Below are 23,834 nucleotides of genomic sequence, written 5' to 3' on the forward strand. Positions count from 1 at the left end.
CCTTCTGTGAGAAAACTAGGAGTGACAGGTGGTTGGGTCTTCAGGCAGAATCCAGGCTCTTTCTCCCTTCTCTCTTTCCCTTTCTTAATTAAAGATGTTTTCATATTTAAGAAAGGAAAGGCAAGATAGTTATTCATAAAATCATAGAAATTTAAAGATCATCTAATGTAAGTGCTCTTCTCTTATCCCTTTCCAAGTTAAAGTCGTTACTGACAAATGGTACCTGGATCTTTGTACCACTGAGGGATGGCGTCTGATTCCTCTAAGACAGCTGCACAACCAGATACAAACAGTAGTACCTTACGTGCTCTGTCAACTAGAAACACATGCAGGGATGGAGTCAGCATGGTGGGCGGGGGCTGACTGACATCAGAGAGGAAGTTAAATGGGACTGAATTCAAAGGAAAACACTGAACTGCTCGTCACGTTTCTCAGACTCCCAAATGTCAGATATTTTGAAGCTGATTATTGCAAATGAGGTAAGACTCCTAGGATTTGCTTGCTGATGAGGAACAAATGCCGTGACCAGAAAAACTAGAGAAGTAAGATTTCCTGGGTGAAATTGGTGGTTGGTGTCATTTTAAGTCTGTTACTTAAGGTGCTCTGGGTAAATTTGGTGGGAAGTTCTTTTTTCATCTGTGATTTTCTTAAAAATTAAATATTGGCATACTTGAGAAACAAAACAGAAATTTGTTGCTTTTTAAATTAGAATCCGGCTTTTTATCCCTGCCCCCAGCAGTGTATTTGCTCTTCTAGCCCTTAGCCAGTCCAGTGCCTGTGGAATCAAGGGCTGTTGTAGGATTGGAGGAAACTGGTCAAGGATGAGGATTTGTCATATCCTTCAGATAAAATGGAAATATTGTCAAGGGAGGGGAGATGTTTGTGATGCCTGTTTATATTGTTGTGTGTTATTGCAGGGAGAGTATTTATAGGTTGCTGCCCCAGACCACCCCTGAGAATGTGAGTAAAAACTTCAGCCAATACAGCATAGACCCTGTCACCAGATATCCCAATATTAACGTCAACTTCCTCCGGCCAAGCCAGGTAAGAGCCTTCCAGTCGGTCATCTATATCTGGGCCCATTTTCAGGGCCGATCAGACCTCTGAAGTATTGAAATGTATCTATTAATATGAAACATATACACAACACTTCTTTCATAATCCAAATAGATGCTCTCTGAATTGGCGAAAATAGGTGTTATTTCCCATCAGCAGAATGAGCCAGCTGCTGAGGCAGACAGTTGTTGAAGACCAAATGTGACAGAAATGATGGATTCCGGACTTTATCGCAGGCCTCCTAATTCAGATTGCAGGTTGTGAGGGAAGCAGCACTTGTTCACTAGTCAGGAGCTGTGACTTGCGCTGCCATCACCCACCACTCACTTGTGACTTGGACTGGTCGTTTCACTTCACCTCTAAAGGGAGGCGATAATGCCTGCTGCTCATGGGGTCGCCATGGGGCAAGTGAGACTGTTCACTTGAAAGAACTTTGAAAGGTCAGACACTCTCTACAAGTAGAAGACATCATTGGTCTGTTTTTTGTACTTCTGTGCTATTTCTCAGAATATCTAAAGCCTTATTAGTACACTAGAGTGACATTTCATAAAGCATAATGATCCCAAAGAGCTCAACAGTTTTCAGAAAGCAGCCCACTCAATTTATTGGCCTATGTTCTAGTGTAATTTGTTACTCACTTTCTACCTGAAGTTTACACCTTTACACCTCTGTATTTGTGTGTGGTCCCTAAGGCGTCCATGAAGCCTGCTGCCGATGGGCAGCATTGATGATCCAACAAAGACTATCAAAGGGACTTCCTGGCTGAGTAGCTAGTTTTTAGCACAACTTATTACAGTTACTATGTATTTGCTTATATGTAGCCCCTCTGCATTCCAGAAAGGATTTAAAGGTCATCATCGTAATTCTGTCTGAACTGCCCGACCTGCTGTCCCAGTCTTTCCTCTCAGTCATTCTGCTCTCAGGTGGGAATTTGTTACTTGGTATTTGATCTTCCCTCTTTATGACTTTTTATCTTTCTTCCAGGTGCGCCATTTATATGATACTGGAGAAACAAAAGATATTCATCTGGAAATGGAGAACCTGGTGAATTCCCGAACTACCCCAAAGTTGATACGCAATGGTGAGTTCTGGTAATGGCCTTTTGAAATCCAGGTAACCTGTACAGAGAAGTCTGTACTTATTTGTTGAGCTGTCAGTGTGCACAGTACTGCGTAAGGCAGTTGTTCTCAACCAGAGGTCATTTTGCCCCCAGAGGATATTTGGTGGTGTCTGGAGACATTTTTGTTTGTCATGATGGGGGTGGCTGCTGGCATCCAGGGATGCTGCCAAACCTCCCATGTGCGCAAGTCAGCTCCCACAATAAAAAATTACCCAGCCAAAAATAGCAGTAACATGGAGGTTGAGAAACCTCGGTCTAAGGTGTTATGAGAGTATAGAGAAATCAGATACCGATGCTGTTGAGAGAGACAGGGAGAATGAGCACACACATGCCAACTAAGGTTTTTATGGAAGAAGCCGTAGCATTTTAGCTAAGTACTACAACATTGTTATGATACAGTGATGGAAATAAAGGCCATTCCATATTTTGTGTTCATTGAAGGGCCCCTGAAGATTTTTTTTAAAAGGAGAGTGACATGAGTATACCTGATCAGCTACCTGTAAGATAGGATGGAGAAGGGAAATGCCAAAGGCAGGGGCCTAGTTGGAAGTATGTTGCAATAGTCAAGCTGAAAGTGGTGGAGCCTCAATCTGGTGTTGACGCTGAGGATGGAGAAGGGAAAAGGCAGTGGAGCAAGAAGAACTGTGACTTTGGGGCCAGGTGCACCTGGGTCCCAGTCCAAGCTCTGCCATTTGTGAATCGCGTGGGCTTGAACAGGTTATGTAGCATCTCTGAACTTCGGTTTCCTTGTCTATGAAACAGGGGTAACAAATATCCACCTCACATTATAAGCATTCTGTACTGCAATGCCTGGCATATAGTGAGTGGTCAAAAACGGCAGCCATTTTGTTAATGCCGGTATTAATTATGTGAGAGAAAGAATATTAAGGACCCAGAATCAAAAGGCATTGGCAGCTTGGTTGTGCTTTGGGTCAAAAGGTAGTTGTGAATCGTGCTGCCATCAGTCTGAACAAGGAAACGGGAGAGTAAAAACGTTCCAGTTCTGCTTTGACAGTCTGAATTTGATATGCTCTTGGGCTATCAAGATGAATATGATGACCAACAGGCAGTTGGAAACATTTTTGTCTTTCTCTGTTAGGATCTCTTCTCCTTGAAAGCAGAGAATGTATCTTTGTTCACTATTATTTTAGAGCCTGGAATATTGAAGTTGCCCAATATGTATTGGATTGATGAATATACAGACTTAGGAGACTTCAGAATAGAGTTAATTTCTGAAGCCAAGAGATTTACAATGATGACACCAGGATGACACTGTATAGTTTCAAAATACATTTTCACTGAAAGACTTAAATAGGGTTTTTATGATATGAGGTTTTTATCTTATGTTCACAAATTACTAAATGACTTAGTCCAAGGTTAAATATTTTCAGCTGCCTAAACTAAGGTAGCAGACTTTCTTGGTCACAAATACAAGTTCACAGATTCTTCTGAATGCTCCATATCAGAGCTTTTCTGATGTTGTAAGACAAACGGATTTTCATAAAAGCTCTTCATGTTATAGAAGACATATGGATGAACTAGAAAACATCCAAGTGTATGTGTTTACGTATTCAGTTTTTCAAGATGTGATCATCTATAATCGAGAGTACCCAGGTTCGTCTGGTCTGGGGGACTTGGCCAGGCCAGTGTCATCGTATAGTGTCTTCTCTTGGCAGGTGGCTCAGCACCTGCGCAAGGGTGCAAGCAGGGCTTTGTTCGCTACTGGTTTGCTGTGCTGCTGGGTGGAATGGAGGCTTCTCTGCCCTAAGCCTCCCAGTTTACCTCGAAGGAAGGGAGCTTCCCCTGCCAGCTGCCGCACAACTCTCCAGGGGAACGATAGAAGCACTGCAGGTGGGGGTGACAGCCTCTGGAGACGGTGCTCTGCCATGTAAATCGGTGACCAGAGCACCGCAGGACACTGGGCTTCAGCCTGAGCAGGTCCAAACAACCTGGTGTGACTTATCCATCTGTTAGGGAGATAGACGTGACCTCGGAGTCTGGGTAAATCTGTAGTTTCTTGTCTACCTAAAATTCCACTATCAGGATACCAGTCACATAGCTTCTTACTTTTGAAAACCGGTGACAACTATTTTATCCCTACCTTCAGTAATTTTTCAAACTGGATATGTATACTACAGAGGATCCTCAGTGCTACTCAGTGACTACACTTCCAACAATACTTTTCTTGTTTTAGAGTCTGTAGCTCGTTCAAGCAAACTGCTGGGTTGGTGCCAGAGGCAGACCGATGGCTACGCAGGGGTGAATGTGACAGACCTCACCATGTCTTGGAAAAGTGGCCTGGCCCTGTGTGCGATTATCCACAGATACCGCCCCGATCTGATGTAAGTTGTGACCAGACTCTGTGTTTCATTTTGTATTCCTGAAGGATCTCAGGGCACACTGCTCTCAAATAGCCAAATTTTGTACATTTTCCTAGAATGAGATACATAGTAAGATACTTTCTCTAGAAGACAGTCATTAATTTTGATGTGGTTATATTTAAAACTCTTTATGTCAAGCATTACGTAGTTCAGCCCCGGAGTGACTAGCTGAGTTTCTAAAATCACTGCACTCAGAAGGTCAGAAGCTGGCTTTAGCGCCCACCTGGGCCTCTTAACTCTACACAAAGGAAAACTCTGTTGATTGGCCCCAGGTTGAACTCTTCACTTCAGCCAGCCATCTCTCAAATGCTGATGGTCATGAGGAAAAGCTGGCTGGAACATTTGGCTGGCGAAAGGCAAATATGTCACCACCAACAAAACAGAAAAGTGAGTCCTCCCCCAATTTCCAGTGGCTCCCCTTTCTTTGGTAAAGGATGGCACTTTTTGCAAACATACTCTCTCACGCCCCCAAAACTCAGGTTACCTTACCCATGTACATTGGTAACATGTCTTCTGGTCGTTCTTTACTCACCCACGTGCAGAATTAGGACAATTCGGTGACCAGGTGGCCGTGGCAGCCAGGGTGCTCAGATTTCCCCCGTAGGCCTCCTTCCTGTGGGCACCAAACAGGAAGATGCAGAAACAAAGGCAGAGTTTGTTGAATTAGTTTGGCTGCCTGTCCTTTTATCATCAGGCCCATTTAAGGGCCCAATTTTTGTGTGTTTTTTGTTTTAATGGTTGCTTAAGGAATTCTCAAAGACCCTAGTCCCTGTTTTTATTAGATTATAAATTAATGAGGCAACAGCTAGTAAAAATAGCCTTGCATAGTGTGGTTCAGGAATGGGAATTTCTGATTCGCTTCGATAAAGATAACTGACCTCTGGTGCTTCTGTCCCTTAGCTCCTGCAGAGGTTGGCAAAAGGCAGGTGAAAGGAGGGCTTATCGCCCTACCAGGAGAGGGGGTATCGGGGAGCAGCTTCGGGAGGATTATGACCAGTGGCACAGAAGTGCTGTAGAGGAAGGGCCAGGTGAATCAGTTCTCTTCCAGAGGGAAGGCAGGTGGGGGCGGGGGGTCGTGTTGGGTGAGGGGACACATTCCCAGTAGACCTGACCAAAGGCCGCCTGCAGAAGGTCTGGGGGATTTTCTTGTGACAGAACACAAACCAGTGAGTAGGTCACGTGGCACTGTTTAGACTACAATGACTTCATTCAGGATGCGGCCTCTATGGTTTAGCAGGCTTAATCTACAGAGAAAAGCAATTTTAAAAAATGAAAAACTGCCATGAGTCAGGTTAATGCACGATAAGGCCTGAAATCACCTAGAGAAGAATGCTATCAGTTGTTACTTGATTGAATAGAAAGAAGCTGGAAACCCAGTGGGAAATGTTTGTTAATCTAAGTATTTGGGAAAACTCAGGAAATTTAGCAATGGAAAAATCTTTTGAGGAAAGTCTTGGAATTTCCCTTCAAGTAGAAGGCTGAGTAAGATTTACCAGAGCTGACTCAGGGCATGAACAGCTTGTCAGGTCCAAAGGACACAGTGTGTGATAGTCCCAGGACTTAGAAGCAGTCTGATCTAAGGAGGATTTTTATCATTATTGAGTATTAGTTTAATATGTACAGTCACACACAAGGTGCAAGAGGATACGTGTTAAAGATAGTTCCTATTGGGGCTGCCCCAGTGGCATAGTGGTTAAGTGCGCATGTTCCACTTCAGCAGCCCGGGGTTTGCTGGTTCAAATCCCAGGTGCAGACATGGCACCACTTGTCAAGCCATGCTGTGGCAGGCATCCCACATATCAAGTAGAGGAAGATGGGCATGGATGTTAGCTCAGGGCCAGTCTTCCTCAAAAAAAAAAAAAAGAGGAGGAGTGGCAGCAGATGTTAGCTCAGGGCTAATCTTCCTCAAAAAAAAAAGATAGTTCCTATCTTTATCTTGGAAAAATGAGGGTAGTTTTCCAACTTTCCTCCTCTTTTTTCCTTTATGGGTATCTTTAATCATTTCTTCTCCTTGAGGATGGTTTGTATTTCCTTAGTAAAAGGAAGGAGACTGAGATGAAATAAACAGAGTTGCTCTCAGATTACGGTGAGGCACTGCACCCTGGATTTTAGCTGAAAGGCTGAGAATGATGGCGACTCCATGGTATTGTGTTTTCTGGTGTGGGGATAAGCAACTCATCTTGACGTGTTTTCCTCATCCTGTTTCTCAGAGATTTTGATTCTTTGGATGAGCAAAATGTGGAGAAGAATAACCAACTGGCCTTTGATATTGCTGAGAAGGAACTGGGCATTTCTCCCATCATGACAGGCAAAGAAATGGCCTCGGTGGGGGAGCCCGACAAGCTGTCCATGGTGATGTACCTGACTCAGTTCTACGAGATGTTCAAGGACTCGCTCTCCTCCAGGGGTAAGGGCCGGCGGCACGAGGTGGAGGGCCTCCGATCCTCTCTGCTGCCTGGCTTCCTTTTCTTTCCTTTCACCATGTCCTTCATCAGTACCACCAAAAGCCAAACCTGTGCTTACCCTGTGATTTTACTGGTCGGCTATCAGGGTCAGTCCCTGGGACTTTGCTCCATTGCTTTTCCCTTCTCTACTAGTGTGTTCTCAACCACTCATTCTTTCCCAAATCTTTCTCACTAAATCTGTAAGAGTGCAAAAATCATTTCTATGCAGATTTTTTCCTTGACTCTACCGCCGACTCTACCACCTTCTCATACCCTTTCTCTGAGAACCAGCTTATTGAAAAGTGGTTCGTGCTAGTGGCTCTGCTTCCTCACGGCCTAAACTTGGAAGCACTTTGCAGCCTGGCTTCTGTACTTCCTGCTCTGCCAAAGCTGTCCTCCACAGCTGGGAAGAATCACCAAATCCATTTATTTTCTCATTTCTCATCTCTCCTGCACTTGGCTTTTCTGCATTGCTCAGCACTGTGAAATGACATCCTTTTTCTTGAAGTTCTCCTTCTTGGTTTCTGTGACCCTGTCCTATATACTTGCCTCGTTCTCTTTGTTCTGTGACTGTTGCTTCTCTGGCTTCTCTTTCCTCTCCTACCTTTTAGTGTTTTCTAAAAATCTTTTCTTGGCCCTCAGCCTGCTGCCTCAGTCTGTTAGAGTGCTACAAAAACATATTCCTGTTGTCATTTATTGTCCCTAGGAGTAAGTATAGGATAATGTTTAAAAGTGTTGACCGTGGTACCTGACCTGGGTCTCAGTATGTCCACCTGTTCCACCTTTAGGCAAGTTACTAAATTGCCCTGTGCCTCAGTTTCCCCATCTGTAAAATGGGGATTATATATATAATTAGATTGTGATATGCTAAGAAGAATGTTTGGCAAATTGAAGCACTTAATAAATATTAGCAATATATTATATTTCAATTGTTATTTTTAAAATTACTATTATTACTAATAAAACATTGGAACCCTCAGAGTATGTGTTTATCCAATGTCTTCCAGCCCATGTACTCTGTAGATGTCTGTGGCTTTTTCTAATTAGATACGTGGTTCCTACAGCAGAAGTCCACAGCTCTAATGTCGACAGACGCACTCATGGGGGGCCCCCCTTATGTGCGGCCAAGTGCGTGGTGTCTGCATACATCAAAACCAGTTGCTCCTACCCTCCCTCCCTTCTCTCTCTGCCCTGAAATTTTTATCCCAAAGGTGAGGCTTCAGCACTCTGTAACTAACAATCATAGGCAGATTCCAACTTTTGAAAAGCAAAAGTGGAGGTTTTTGTGACTGAAGTGGGTTGTGGAAAAGAGTTAATTTTTTTGTGTGGATGGAGAAGAGAAGGCTCAACATCCAGACCTCAGTGTGCGTTTCCCTTGTGGCATTTCCTGCTGCGCTCCTTGTCCTCCTGTCGGAGCCAATGGACCTGCAGAATCTATGGGTCCCAGGCACCCCTGCAAGGAGGGCAGTTCAGGTCAGTACCTTGAGGCCCGTCCAGGACTCTCCTCCACATTGCTCTCTGTTCGCAGACGCCTTGGCCCTGAATGCTGAGGAGAAGGCAGTCCTGATAGCCAGCACCAAGTCTCCCATCTCCTTCCTAAGCAAACTCGGGCAGACCATCTCTCGGAAGCGTTCTCCCAAGGTAAGCGTAAGAAGGTTTTTCTTACCAGCTGCAAACCTAATGACAAGGTATAGGGTCTAGAATAATGCCGTTTCCCTCCTTTCTTGGTGTAGGATAAAAAGGAAAAGGACTTGGATGGTGCTGGAAAGAGGAGAAAGACTAGTCAATCAGAAGAGGTGAGAATTATCTGGGGTTTGTAGAATGATTATACTGAATAGCCTTTTTTTTAATTTCCACATTGGTGTTGCTATACCTTTTCGTGTTCATCTTTTATGAGAGTTTTTGTGCACAGGTGCTTTTTCTGCGACTTTGTTTTTGTTTAACTTTTTGGAGAGCATCCACGGGAACATACACACACGTGCACTGGGCGTTCCTGTCTCTTTGGAATCACACATTTGGCAAAGGACACTGGCTTTCCTGGGATATGACAATACCAGCAAAACTGCCAGTACCTCTTTATACTGCCCCATGCACCAAGGCCTTGCTGACCCCATCTTGAGATTAGAACCTTGAAGAGAGCTGTTAAGCTCAACCTAAAGCAGAAATCCAGCTGCTGGTCCAGACACTGGCTGTATGTCTCTGAGCAAAGGGCGTTTAGGGGGCTCCTCTAATGGAGGCTGGTTCTCGGGTGGTCACTGTTCATCAGGAGGAGGTACCCCGGGGCTACCGAGGAGGAAGGCCCACGCTGGTGAGCACTCTGACGGACAGGAGGATGGACGTGGCCCTCGGTAACCAGAACAAAGTGAAGTACATGGCAACCCAGCTGCTGGCCAAATTTGAAGAGAACGCACCGCCACAGTCCACTGGCATGAGGAGACAGGTAACCCCATCCCATCCCTCGCCTGTCCACACTCGGTTTGGCCACAGAGGAGGGAGGGATCTTTCCAGTCATGTGAGGTGAGCTGTGTCACAGACTCGAGCTCTCGTGCCGTCAGGCCTGCTGTCTGGTCTCCCCCTTGTCTGGCTGCGGTGGAGAAGAGCGCTTCCTGTGCTGTCAGGACTGCTGTATCCTCACCGTTCAGTTCAAGGTGTCGGTGACAAAAATCAGCAGAGGGTTTTTAAAAAACCCCTGTAGAGATACAGGTGTGCATGTTCACATACGCACATCCATATTTAAATTGTAAGAGAAGTATATGCTTATTGAGGAAAATGCTGAAAAGTGTAATACAGGTAATTAAGGCACCTGTCATCCTGTTAATGTTTCTTTCTGATCTTTTTTTCGTGCATTCTTATTTTCATAGTTGAGGTCATTCTTAATATACACTTTTGTATTCTGCTTTCTTCGTGTAACTTTGGGCATATTTCCATGTTGCAAACCCTTTACAAGCATCTTGGAAAATGTGTGTGCGCCTTGCTTTCCACAGTCATCCACTAGTGCTGTGTGTTAGCGTCCTTTCTCTCTTCTGTGATGAAGTACAGAGGCCGACATTCTAGTTACCAAGCTGCTTCTGTGTGTTCCAGATGATGTTCTTGGGCTATTCTCAAACCAGGTTGAGAGTATGAACATGTCAAAGGTTCTTCACGGGTCCTAACTTGCATTCCCAAAGGTCATGCTTGTGAGAGTGCAGATAGGAGCATTTGACCCGAGATGCCTTTGTTAGGCCTTGTCTCTTCTCCTGCTTGTCTGAGTCACTAGGACGTCTTATAACAGGAGGTGCTGGGATTTTGAGAGTCACACTGTTAAGTTTCTTATAAAACTCCCCAATGACCTGAGAGAGCACCTGGAGGAGAGGGAGCTCATTCTCTTCATTCTTTTTCATCTCCTTACACGTCAGCCATTGTTCCTCTGGACCCGGGGGTCGGACTGACTTTGCTTGGAGTCTAGCCATCATTAACTTCTTCTTACATCTGCTCTTTGGTTATTAATCTTTAGACTCCAGTCATTTCATGCCGTGGCTCACAGAGAAGATGATACTGTTTGTTGGTAAACCTTTGAGGTTTTTACCTGGCAGCTCTGACAGCCCCCCTCAAGAAGGTGGGCATGCTCTCCCTTAGAGGAAGTGTGCCCCTAAAAGAAGGTTGCTTTCCTCATTTTGAGTCGAAAGATTAGTTTTCCAAACGAGAATTAGTGGTTTAGGTTCAGAGCATTGAGCTGGGGTAAAGGATAATGAGAATTACAGCTTCTGTTTCTCTTCTGCATTTGCTTTTGGTGGGGGAGCGGGGGGAGTGGTGTATTTTGTTTCCTTCATAGGTATAACTTTCTAAGAATTAATTCTGTGTCACCATAGTCTGGTCCCCCCCCCCACCCCAGTTCATAGTTCTGTATCTGTCCTCCATGAACACATGTGTCTTCTCCTACCTTAATGTATTTTATTTTGTTTTGTCTCCATGTCCTGTCCCCACCCATACTTGGCCTGTGTGTCACAGCCGACACAGGAGCGTGGGGTCAGCCAGCCATCCTGCTGCCTGCCTGAGCAGGGTCGCCCTGCTTCCATCCCCCAGTGGAAACAGGTAAAGGAGCTCCCCAGGGGCCAGAATTGGTGCTCCCTCCCCGGGCCTTCCCACCCCTCCTTCTTCTGAGCCAGCCAGGGTTGGGGCTGGCCCCATAGAGTCCAAGTTCACAAGGGCAGAAGCCTCTGCTCATTTGAGAAGTGATGCTGGGAGCAAGTTTAATAGGCAATACTGATTGTATCGTGTGAGTTGTTTCTTCCTTTGGATTTGGGAAACCAGTTAAGATAGTGGGCTGTTCATTGGTGTGGAAGCTAGCTGAAGCTGTGTGGTGGGTCATTCAGGCACCACAGCCTTTGGGGTTTTATAACCTTTGTTCCAAGTTGACTTTTTGCTAACATGTGTCCTGACCGTTGGAGGGGGAATCTGGAAACTGTCGAGCCTGGGAATTGGGGCACTGGAGCCTTGCATGTTAAATAGGAAAATATCATCCAAGAAATAGTCTTAGACTGTGATTTTTGTTTGTTTGTTTCAAACCCTGGACAAAGATAATCACGGGCATTTTCTTGGTGTTTTGTCTACATTTAAAATACTTTGGAAATTTTCACTAAAAATTTTGCAGAATCTCCTGGAAAGCTATGTCTCCTCAGCAGGACAGAACAGGACAGAAAGGGGGGGGTGCCTCTGGTGGCTGCTGGGACACCCATCAGCGGGATGGGAGGCCTCTGTGTGTTCTCCTGCATCGCAGCCTGGTGAGCCCACCTTGGTCCGCTGTCTGGGGTTTGCTGTCACGTGGGCTCGGACTCTGAGAGGCTCCGAGCAGAGCCTCTGTTTCCTCCTGTGCGTGAAGTGACGGCTGTTCCTGGGAGGTACTGAGGAGGACAAGTTGGGTTTTATTTGAATTATATTCAGGGCGAAATGTTCCTCTCTAACCTTTCCTTTAATAATATGCCACGTGACAGGCAGGGCTGCGAGGATGAGGTGGATACTCAGGAGCAATGTCCAGACTCGCAAGAGAGCCAAGCCGCCTCTTTCCCTCTCCCCGGGGGAGATCTTCTGAAACAAGGGAAGAGAAACCTCAGGGAGATTCACTTCCATTTTATTTTCTTACCCTTTGCCTTGAAGTCTAGGTGGAAGGTATGATTTTGAAAGGTTATCTTTAGTTGAGTATCTGCTGAAGGAGAAAGTGAACTCGAAGCTAAATTCCCCAAACTCTAGATTCTTAGAATGTTCGTAACGGTCACCTGAGATAGGAGGAGCAAAGGAGAAGGTGGGTCAGGTGTAAGACGTGCAGGCAGCTGAACAACTGACTACAAATGGCACGTGCCTGGAGCAGCTTTGGGTGGGCTTGCTGGTAAGTCTCAGGTCAGCGAGTGCGACCCGAGGCACCTGGCGCAGTGGGGGCCTCCGTGCTGGTGAAGATGGGCACGCCAGCTCACCGCCTGGTTGAGCTTCATGTACTGCAGGGCGTCGGGAGCTTGGTATTTGTGCTGTTTCTCCTGTTGACGAATACTATGAGGCTATGCAGGCAGCAGAGTAGAGCCATTGAAGTCAAACCTGGGTTCTATGCAATGGGCACAGAGCACACAGTTCAAAAGAGGAGCTGGATGGATAAGTGAGAAACTGTGAGCAGTGAACATCCTGTGAGACCCTGTGTGTGCTTCATGTGATGTAGTTTGGAATCGTAAGTTTGCTTGGCTGTGAAAGAACTATAACTCACAGTTCTTACATCCGTGTGAAATGTATTATACTCACATATAATTTCTTCTCAGCACTAATCAGGGATGGTGCTCCAGTGGTGTGCTGGGGCCCTCTGCTTCTCACTCACCCTGACTGCTGGCCCCCAGCAGCAGGCGGGGGCTGATGGGCAGCACCTTATAATGACTCACTTTGTGTTTCTCTTGAAGTGGCTCGGAGTGAGGCACGAGGGTGTGGCAAGCACAGCAGTGGTGGCCGTGTTGGCACAAGGACCAGCTTTAACTCAGGTCACAGGATGGAAGAGGGGAAATGAACAACAGCTCTGCTTGCCAGGGACTTCTCTTTTTTGCCTTCCCGTGTAAACACTTTGGCTCTTCCCTCCCCACCCTTTAGTCTTTTGATCTCAGAAATGCATCCTGCAGGCAAACTGCACATTAACCAGCCTTGGTTTGGAAGTAGATTGTCCTGTGAGGTCGGGACAAACAGTAGCGCTGTTTCCCTTGGCTTCAGAACTTCCACCGCTCCCTCTCCTGCCCAGGTGTTACTGTGTGCTCCCCACGTGGTCATTCTGGGTTTGAGGAAATTGAGGGCTTCTCCGACTGAGGAGTGTGTGATTGTTTCTTAAGTACTGAAGGGCTCTGCAAATCCTAGACAGCTTCACAAGGAAGGTGTGCAATGCAAAATGGGCAATAAAAAGAGGGCAAAATGGGGAAATGGTCCATGGACATGTGTATGGTGCTCATTTAGTGAAAGATCCTGTTTCCTGTTCTTCCTTACATTTCCTTACTAGTTTTCCAGACCGTTTTGAGTGTGAGTGAGGGGACTGAGAAGAGGGAAGCCATGGCAGGATGTTGTCTGAGGTGGGCCCTGCAGAAGAGTTGCTCTGCTACTGTGGGTGTCCAGGTGACTGGGCGGTCAGAGGCACTTGCCAGGCTCCCTTGTGATGATGGCCTATGGGCCCTTTTTCTCTATTTATAACCAAGCCCATTCCTTCTCCACCACGATTTCCCTGATAAAACCAGCCAAGAAGAATGTCCTTGATCCCTGGCATTTACAAAGTGCTGCGCTCACGTTCTGACCCCAAGACCAGCTGCAGAGATGACCTTTGTGATCCGCACCAGCAAACAGTGCGAGCCTGGCCTGGAGGCCAACAGTAGACTGCGACAAGCCGCCTCCCTGACCGTGCAGTGAGGATGGAGGGGCGAGGAAGGTGGCCTCTGGGGCCAGAGGTGATCCCAGACCATCTCGGGCGTGCTTTTGGCAAATGCCCTTTGGTCCTTCCAGAACCAGCCTAAATGTGCCCACTGTTTCACCAATGTTCTCTCTGTTTGTGTCTGTTGGTGTAAAAGCGACGGGAAAAGGAGCGTTCTCGGACCTGTCCCAAAAAAGTGATCACACTTTCTCCTCCCCCTACTCCACCTCCCTGTCGGGCGCGTGGCAGCCAGCAGGTGATCTTCTCTGCATGTTCTGTTGTTCTGTCTTTGTCTTCCTGCGTGCCTGTGTAGGTGGCTAGGGCAGAGACCAAATTAATATTCCCTCTTTTTAATGATAACTGTTAGAAAACAGAAAGACCATGTGTAGAAACCATTTGTAGCAGAAGCAACCTTTCTTGCTACAAATGAGCAATTTCGGATTGGACCTCAAGATAGTGTATAATACAGTCAAACCCGGTTTAGTTTCATCCCACATCATAGGAGTACAACTCTGCAGTCACCACTAGAATTTCAACTGTATTTGTCAGAGGCCCTGGAGGGCAACACATATCTGTCTAACCTCATTTAAAGCAGCCTTTTTGTCTTGCTGCTCAAGGAGCTAAAGTTAAGATGAACTTTTGGAGGCTTTCTATAGGCCCTCACTATATGAGTTTGGTTCCTTCTATTTTGAGAGTTCTACATCTTGCTTATGCAACTTCTGCCAGCAAACACCTACCCTTCCCATCCACTGCACTCACACTCCAGGCAGATCATTCGAAAACTTCTTTATAGAGGAGTTAACTGCAGACACGGTCAATGAGGACAGCAAGTATACGTTTGTGGCAAACACACTTACATGAAGTCTATTTATGGAATGGCTTTGTTGACCTCTGTAGTATGTCCCTATAAAATAAAACACTAATTTTAAAGGCAGGATTATGGAAGGACGTGTTCTCAACTAAGGTGGCCTATTTAAAAGGTGACTCCTAGTGATGTGTCTCATTTTTAAAGGAGTAGCCTATGTCCCTGGGTCCGGAACAGAGCTGTTGCAGGTTTAGTGGCTCCCCGTGCCTTGTGTCTCCATGAGAACTAACATGTAGGAGCGTTGCTTGTGACCCAGGCAGTGCTCTCGGTTCCTTCAGGGGTTGTCTCATCAGTTCCCACCATAACCCCACAGGACAGCTCAGTTATCATCTCATTGTACAAATGCGGAGACTGAAGCATAGGGCAGGGGGGCAGAGTAGTTTGTGCAAGGTCACACAGTGAGTAATGGAGCCGGGAACTGAACCCGCTCGTGTGACCGGAGCCCTAGCTCTGGCCTCGTCCTGCCTGCTGAGAAAGTGCTCATGGGCTCTGGGTAAGAGTGGCCACACTGGAAGCTCGGGATCAGTTTCTCCACCAGAAAAAGGCCGTAAGGTGAATCCTCAGTTATCCAGAGGGTGATGAGCGTGGTCTTCCCTGTTGCCATGATTGCTGTTAGTGGTTTCCCCAGGTCCGTGGAGGCAGCTGTGTGTCTGTCTTGCAGATTCCCTTGCCTCCCATGTACATGTTCCTGCTTATTTACTGAAAATGCTTCCAATCTTTGTCCACTTCTCCCTTTAATAAATTATGCTTTGGCCTCATGTTCCCATTCAGGGACCACTCCCCACACTGGAGTTTCCTCTGGGCTGTTGTAATGGTCATTTATTCCAGCCACTTTCCATCTCCCCACCTTTCCTCTCTGTCTTGTTGTGGAAACTTGTACTCTTCTAACCTGCCTCTCCTTTTAAACCTTCCATTTGATGCCTCTGATCTTGTGCCACTATGTGAGAGAAATATGTTTGCTCCATCTTTGTACTAACCATAGTTCATTCTTTTTCTATGTAGCTGACCTCGTTAGAGGCCAGATGGGCAGAATGGCTGTGCAAAAAGTTGTCCTTGGGTCATGGGATTTTACGTAGATGGGATTGTGGTTACTTGGGGTGGGAATCAGTAGGGGGCAGGGGATATGTGTTGAAATAAACTGAATTTCTGGCACTGTCACTTAGTAGGTCCAAGTAGAACATTTGAATGGAGCTTAAGTTTCTACTTTGTTGCCAACAGACTTACAGGGATCTTGGTGCTGACAGCTGTGGCAAGCAGAGTCCCCACCATGAGAGGGTAAAAGAGCATGAACTGTGGCATGGATGCTGAGAGCCAAACAGATGGGGCACGCTGTGGTGGGGGCAGAGGGAAGGTGGGGCGGTCCCCTCTCCCCTTGCTTTTTGCACGCTCTTGTCACTCAGCCAAGAGCCAGAATTCTTTTTGCTAACAGTGTTGATCCATGCAAATAGCATTCACAGTGAAGCATTCATCCACCCGGCATTCAGAGGAGATACGAATCCTAAGAGCTTGTGTTGTAAAGGCCTTACTGACTTCCATTTCTGTCCACCTTTCCCATTCCAGAATATGTGCCGGTGGTGGGATAGCGTTTGCCTATCAGGTGTAGCTTCATAGGGGAGGGTCTAGGCCATCATGCAGTGGCATTTGCTAGTGTTTTCATTGTCAGGGGTCTTGAGGTAGAAATGCTGAGAGAGCCACAGCTCTTACTGGTGTGGGGAGTTTTCAAGCATGAAGAGGGTGGAGGGGAAGGAAGATAATGACAAGATGCGGGTGCATAATGAAAAGCTTTAGCCAGTCTTTTCTAGAAAACTAAAGGGAGAAGTGACTGCTACACTTGGCCATCGTATAATTTGGTGGAGTGCAGAGATGCCCATTTCCAGAGCCTGCTTATTTCATGAAACTGTATTGGTTTGTTATTGTTACCCTTGAGGACGCTCTCTCGGTGGAGCTCTGCAGCTCAAGTGAAGACATCTCTGCTCTTCGTTTCACACGGGCCTTTTTCCTTTGTTTTTACCTGCCTTCTGCCTCTGCCCTCCAAGAAGTGCAGCTGGGGCTAAGCAGTGAGCCGGTCACTGCCCGGGTCCAGTGGGAAGCCAGCTGGCCATCCTGCTGCCTTCCCACAGCCTCTCACCCAGCCTGGAGTGGGCGGCCGTGTGCTGCCGCGAGCACGCATAGCCGGGCCCTGCCGGGGCACCAAGAGGAGCCCTGGAGCGGAGGCTGCCTCCTCCCTGAGCACCATGTGTGCCCAGCCTCTTTCTTCCTTCTTCCCAGGCTACATTCCTCTCAAAAAGAAAATTAGGCATTTTCACTGAGCAGGGCAATGTCCTGCATTTGGGGAATGTGTATTTCATGAGGTCCTGATGATTTTTAATGAAACGGTGCCTAAACAAAGACTAAAAGGAGTTTGTTGAATAAAAGGAAAGGTTGGCAGGGAAGAACTCTGGGAAGGCTGGGGCTGCTGTGCACAGGAGGAAGGGAGGACTCTGAGCTCAGGATGCAGTGAGGTTTGCCGGGAGTTTTCTTTCCTTTCCCACTGGGCTGATTTCCAGATTCTTCATTGCAGGGCTCCTCTTCTACATACTTTTGAGGGTCACTATTTGGGTTCTCTTCCAGGACATTCTCTCCACTGTTCCATAATCTTGCTTGTGCACTCAGCTGCTCTCTGCCCTACTGTCTCCCTGACTGCTGCCCCACTCCCTGCCCCCAGAGCTCAGTCTCCTCTCTCGTTTCTTTCTAGTGGGGGGTACTGTTCTGCAGAGACCACCCCCCACCAGCCGCACCCTAGGGCCTGTGTTGCTGAGCCCACCCTGAGTGCTGAGCTAAGGGCAGTGAGCAGCCAGCGTCTGGAGCAGGGATTGGTGGCGCTGCATATGGCACACCCTCACAGCTGTGAAGTTAGTGTGGGCTGAATAGGGGTGCTATAGATCTGCAAGGAGCTGGAGGGACAGAGAGCTTCTCGTTACCATGACAGTACCTCTTCCCTCCACCCTGCAAATATTTCACCTGAACCTGGTAGGAAACTAAGCAGTTATTGCTTTCCAGAGCTCTCAGCCACCTTCTCACTCTCTGGGGACTGGAGGGTTCCTGGGTGCATGAGCCCACCACTGAGGAGGACCCTGGCCCAGACTGCATGCAATCTGCAGAGGACTTGAGAGTCTCAAGTCTTTTCTCCTGATCATTGCTGGTATTTGGCTGGCTCCTTGGCAAGCAGAATTTCTCCAGCACTAGCAACAGGAGGAGGAGAAGCCACATTCCTGGCCTTTAAGTAGAAAAAGCGAGCTTCACTCTAGATTTGCTGTCTCTATTGTCCACTATTTGTAAGGCTAGCAGAGTGATAAGATGGTAGACTCTCCTTCTGCCCTGGAGAAATCCAAGCTCAGGCCACGTGAGGGGCTCTGCAGAGCACAAAGGGCACGTGTGTGAGCAGGACACAGCTTCTGCCCTCCGCCACCTCCTGGCTGGCAGCATTATCCCCTGAGGGTGGATGGAGTCAGAGAACACAAGGCTTTCAGAGGTGGCCCACAGCTACAGTGGCCACGTGCCAGAGCAGCCTCCATGTAAGCATGAGGGAAGCGTGAGCCCAAAGCAGAGAGGAAGCTTTGAATGAGCCATATGTGCTTCTGGGAGCAAAGATTATTTCTTACTACATCTGTTATTTAGATGAAGGTCTAAAGTAAAAGGGTCTAAAACTGCCAAATTCCTTATGTTCAGGTCAGTGTGTAACTTTTTATTTAATATTTCTTTTGATTTTTTTTCTCCATATTGTATTTTATAGCCAGAGCCTGAACCTTCTCGTCGATTTTTTGTTGACCAGTGGGAGCTTTCTCTTAGTCTCCGCTCTTCCAACCGCCCCGCCTCTCCCTCCTCTGACTCCCTCCGACAGGTAGCATGGCCGGGACTTGGCACAGATGTGTGTCCTCTTCAGCCTCTGCTCACTTCACCTCCACAGATGTCATCTGGCCCAAGGGAGATTGCAGAGCCCTTAACTTTGGCTCTCTCCTGTAGGAATCCGGTTGTGTGTGTGTGTGTGTGTGTGTGTGTCTCTCTCTAGCGTTTGAGGTCTGTAGGCATACACCAAAAGTTAAAGAGGCTGCTAGCTTTCATTGCATCAAATTCTGTCGACGTAAGCTCACTTTCATTGTATGTCAACTATACCAAATAATGTAAAACATTTTTCAGCCGTTAACTTTCTGAACTCCAAAGCTCTTCATATTTATATGGGTATAAAATATGAGTCATAGTATAATTAAATCTCTTAAGTGGAATGGTGAGTAGACAGTATGCCAGCTGCCTCTTAAACCGTAGTCCTTTAAGGAATGAACCCTGCTGCTTTCTGCAGTCGAGCTGATCCAGCTGCAGAGTAGCAGAGTAGTTTACAGAGAGATTAGAGGGTCTTTTTGCCCTTCTGTGTACGTTTCCTCTTCTTGAGATAGCACCAGACTACGCGTGTGTGTGGGGGCAGATGTGTATGTCGTGTGTGACACAGTAAGTCCAGCGATTGCTCCGTTTCCGCTGTGTAAGAGCCGGAGAAGGGAGCCATCTGCTCTTCACGCCAGAAACAAATCGTACTTGCGTCTCCACTTCTCTGGAGGGGATGCTTGTCAGTATTGCCACATCGCAGAGAACTAAATGTGACAATACCTTTGCACGCAGCAGCCCTGGGTTGCAACTGCTGCGGGTGCTGGTTTCTGGTGGGAGAAAAGGGTCCTGGCTGAGCCGTGAGGACCCCGATCCTGCTCAGTGTTTCCGTCTTGGGCTTGACACCTGGTCCACGCTCTCGCTTGTCTGCTGTGGAATGACAGAAGCGCAATTTTCTGCTCCCTCTGTGTCAGCTATTGAAGGATCTGTTCAGCTCTACCTGGTATCTGTCTGCTCCAGGCCTAAGCTTCCCTAATATCTCTAATTTAAAGAATGTTTAATCTAAGAGCGACTTGTTTTTCTTGACCACTAATGAGTATACGCTGTGGAGTTAATGGGCAAATTGCACCAATCCTTGGAAATCTCCTTATTTTAAATCAAAAAATAAAATTGGCTCCTCGGTTCCAGCTGAACCTGGGGGATTGTTTGCTTGTTTGTGCTTCTGTGGTTCTCATGTTTACATCGGGTTAGTGTACCCCAGAGCACTTCTCTTGTTTGTCCTGGCCCAGAGCAAGCCATTGCTCAGGCCAGCAATTCCCTGTGTGTCTGTCTACTCAAACCACTTCCTAACAGCGTTGCGGACACCCCAGGACAACTGTCCCTGGTGTGTTTGAGTCGGAATTAGAGCCAGGGCTCCTCGCACTGGCAGGCAGCTCCCTTGCTCCACACAGTTCATGAGAGGAGTGTTACACGTGCTAGGTGTCCTGGCCACCTCCACCCAGAAGGCTGACCTGGACGTGGACTCTGAAGGGCCACCAGCAACTTTGACCTCATTCCCTGGGGACAGGCTCAAAGCCGGGCTGCCTAGCAGGAAGGCTTGCGATTGGAATTTGGTGGTTTCCTCCTGCTACTTCTTCAACATTGCCAGGAAGAGGATTGAGTTGGTTGGGTTTTGTCTTTTATCTTTTTTCAACCTGTAAAAAATAATGCCTCCTGGACTAGAAACACATTCTAACTTCCCAGGACTCAGCTAAGCAACATGGCTGCGCGGTGTCTGAGGTGCCCAGCCCGGTCTGGAAGGCTTTGACCTCAGTGCCTGGGTAGACACATAAATAGCGACAGGGAGAGGGACATGAGAAGGCTTCCTCCAGATAAAGCTCAGGAATGTTGGATGCGTGTGACAGTGGTTTTGAGGGAAGCATTAATCCTGAGGAGGGAGACCGTCACAAGTTATACTAGGCTGTGGGCATCTGTCACCCAAGGGGAGAGTCAGCCTTTGCAAGAGTGAGTTTGGTTTTTCTCTAAATGAGGAAGCAACTTCCAAAGCCCTCTCCCAGACCCTTGAGACATGCTGTCAATCAGGTATCCACTGCCTGGATGGGAGTTGTTCCTCTTGAATTCTGTAGATGTAATTTGAGTCACTGGGCTGTAGGCCCTTCTTACTCTCCTCCATATTTGTGTGCATCCTGTCTTCCCACCTCCGCATTGCCCTGCACTATATATTCCAAGAAGATGTGAAAGACTGAGTTCCCGCCCTGAACTTGATTCCTGCAGCTCTTGTTCCTCCCTCTGCTGATCCCTGTGTGTGGACACTGACACCTCTTTTCTTACCACCAAGTTTCCCTGCTTGTGGGCACTGTGTTGGCATGGTTTGCTGCTGCACCTTGATTCATTTTATGCCTTTCAAAGATTTTTTTTCCTGTCTTCTTAATTTATTTATTTTTTTCCCTTCTCATTTCCCTTCATTCTGGTCATTTTATAATCTCCAACCAATAGAAGTATATAAAGATGTACACGGGCGGAGTGAGCTCATTGGCTGAGCAGATAGCCAATCAGCTTCAAAGGAAAGAACAGCCCAAAACCCTTCTAGACAAGAAGGAACTGGTAAGAGATGTACTGAGGCACTGTCTGTCTAGATAGCACACAGCTGTAATAAACAAACCCGGTTTGTTCTAAGTAGCTTAGTAACAAATATAGCTGATATATGCCATGTGACGGTCATGTTTTTTGAGATTGTCTGATTGTAACTGAATTTCTAGGACTGAAGTAGTTGTTTAGAATGTGTGGATTCTCTAAAAGTGATTGCTCCAGAGTCCAGGGGACCCACATCCATGCAGAACCACGTGAACACTGAGTATACATTTTTATGCTACCTTCAAGATAGACTTCTGCCAAAATGATTTGGTTTGATTGTTAGGAAATTCTGTGAAAGGGACTTGGGTTTCCTCTTGGCTGTTGATTAACACCTCATGCCAAGCGCTGTGTGGGCGGTGGGGCAGCAGCCCGCAGTGGCGCGCTGCTCCCGGGGGCGCCAGAGCCGGCGGCCGCCCGGCGGGCTCCGCGAGGGTCGGGGCTGCCCAGGGGCCCCGGGCGCCGCCCTCACCGCCCGCCCCCCGCCCGCAGGGCTCCGTGAAGAAGGAGTTCCCGCAGAACCTGGGAGGCAGCGACACGTGCTATTTTTGCCAGAAGCGAGTCTACGTGATGGAGAGGCTGAGCGCCGAGGGCAAGTTCTTCCACCGGAGCTGCTTCCAGTGCGAGCACTGCGCCGCCACGCTGCGCCTGTCGGCCTACGCCTACGACGCCGCGGCCGGTGAGTCGGCGCCTGGCCCCGCGCTCGGCCCGCCGCCTCCCTCTCTGACGTTCTTCTAAGACTCTGCCTTAGAAGTGGTCCCCAGAGCCGCGGGCCGTTCCAGCGCCGTCCGCCACGGTGGTGCTGGTGACGGCAATGGCGGGTCCCCTCGGCCCTTTCCCCGGCTTCACGGACGCTGGCTTGCTTCCCTCACGGTGGGCTCCTAAGACAGCCCGGACACCATGAGGATGGGTTTTTGCTGTCTTTACTTTAGAGAAGGGAAATCACAGGCCTGTAGAAGTCCCATTTCTTGCCTAAGGTCAATGACAACAAGTTGAAACTAGGTCTCATGCCGTGAGTTCTTAGGCCTTTTCTCCTGAAATGGCTGGATTCTGCCCGGTGTCACCACGTCTCTGGCACCAGCATCTTTCTGATGAGCTGAAAGTTCATTGCACAGGGCCTAAATCTAATTTACTGTGTTGTTCGAGCCCTGGCCTTTTGTCACATGTGTTGTTTTTATAGTGGAAAGACCTTGACAGGGCAGAAGGGAGAGAGTTAGCAAACCGATAACAAAGCCCAATAGAGAGACAGACTGAGGCAGGCTGGCATGCCTACCATCTAAAGACGCTTTAAGATTAATTGAAGAAGGTCACCAAAGACATTGATGATTCCTACACCCAGTCCTACAGGAGGATGCTGAAGGAACTTCATGAGAGGCAGGCAGTCTTACTGACTCAAAAGTCATGAGGGAAGTAAATCCTCACAGGGCAACATCATGTCCATTATATGGATAGGCAGTATCTTAACCGAGGAGACTGTGAGGTGATGTCATACTGGAGAGGGCACCATGCAATCAGGAAGGAGTCACTTCAGGCACTCCTAATGGTGAACAAACAGACAGCTCTGTGAGAAGAAGCAAGAAAGGAGCTGGAGTCGTGAACCAAGCGAAGCCAACTCTAACCATTATGGCGCCTGGTCCTCTTGTTACGTCAGTGAGGGAAGGACTAAGACAGTTGCCTAGATAAGGAGGGTGTGTTGTTGGATATCACATTTCTGGTTCCACCGTTAACACACACCTGCTGTTTGGATAATGCCTTCCATCTCCAAGGATAGGCTTTGGCGAAGCCAACTGATGGAGCCCACCTGATGTCTTTAACTGTCCTTCATGCTCTGGGTATTTTAGTTAGCCTTTTACTATGAGATGTGCCTGGAAAGAACATCCCTCAAGGTCCAGCCAATTGACCCACAAGTATTTCCGCCCACAGATTGTGTGCTCATCTTTGCCACATGCTCTTGAGGATACAGATGAAGTGTAAAATGTGCCTCAGGGAGCTTGCATTCTGATTGAAATGATAAGACAAGGGCACATGAAGCAACAACAGACAATGTAAGAATATGTGATTAAGGGCTAAGTCACACAGTACAAATTATAACTTTACAGAAGTTCAGAGTAGGTAGAAATCAATGAGGCTCAATAACCATTAATATTGATTTAACTGACCTTAGGCTAGACTCTGAGAGAGAAGTTCATGAAGTGGCTAAGAAGTAGAGGGAAGAGGTGGCATACTAGGTGAGGACAACAGGAGCTCAGACGGTAATGACCATGATGTTAGGACAGGACAAGGCAGGCCAGCCTGGTGAGTGTGCTGTTTTTAACACTGGGGCAGAGGATAAGGGGTCTAAACCAGCTCCCCAAATTTTAACCCAGGTGAACTTTTCATCAGCTCAGCCTCTCATCAAAGGAGAGGTGAACTGGAGAAAAGAATGGAATTTACTGTGTGATTCGGAAAGCTAACTGAGGAGCCTCAGATAAGAGAAGAAAAGCTGGGGAAGTTGTGGCTGAGGAGAGAGGAGATCACTGAGGCAGTGTGCGCGGCCCTTTAACACATACAGTGCTGTTTCGTCCTCACCACAGCCCCAGAAGGG

General features: G+C 47.4%; 1 protein-coding gene across 43 annotated transcripts in view; it reads left to right on the forward strand.

The window, feature by feature from the left end:
- Positions 1–23,834, forward strand: part of MICAL3 (microtubule associated monooxygenase, calponin and LIM domain containing 3) — a 188,502-nt gene that overhangs the window by 83,290 nt on the left and 81,378 nt on the right. For 31 of the 43 annotated variants that reach the window (XR_011497210.1, XR_011497209.1, XR_011497208.1 and 28 more), the window contains 13 exons: positions 918–1,044; positions 2,041–2,137; positions 4,371–4,518; positions 6,768–6,964; positions 8,530–8,642; positions 8,735–8,797; positions 9,268–9,441; positions 10,989–11,072; positions 14,057–14,155; positions 15,983–16,039; positions 18,537–18,644; positions 21,116–21,223; positions 21,743–21,929. Coding sequence is in view for 38 of the 43 variants with exons in the window: in XM_070495267.1 (XP_070351368.1) it covers positions 918–1,044; positions 2,041–2,137; positions 4,371–4,518; positions 6,768–6,964; positions 8,530–8,642; positions 8,735–8,797; positions 9,268–9,441; positions 10,989–11,072; positions 14,057–14,155; positions 15,983–16,039; positions 18,537–18,644; positions 21,116–21,223; positions 21,743–21,929 (1,562 nt within the window). In the remaining 5 variants the exon portion in view is untranslated. The remainder of the gene's footprint in view (positions 1–917; positions 1,045–2,040; positions 2,138–4,370; positions 4,519–6,767; positions 6,965–8,529; positions 8,643–8,734; positions 8,798–9,267; positions 9,442–10,988; positions 11,073–14,056; positions 14,156–15,982; positions 16,040–18,536; positions 18,645–21,115; positions 21,224–21,742; positions 21,930–23,834) is intronic. The other 12 variants (XM_070495289.1, XM_070495292.1, XM_070495295.1 and 9 more) reach the window with 6 other exon arrangements.

Source organism: Equus asinus, chromosome 22 (assembly GCF_041296235.1).
Source record: "Equus asinus isolate D_3611 breed Donkey chromosome 22, EquAss-T2T_v2, whole genome shotgun sequence".
Taxonomy (NCBI): Eukaryota; Metazoa; Chordata; class Mammalia; order Perissodactyla; family Equidae; genus Equus; species Equus asinus.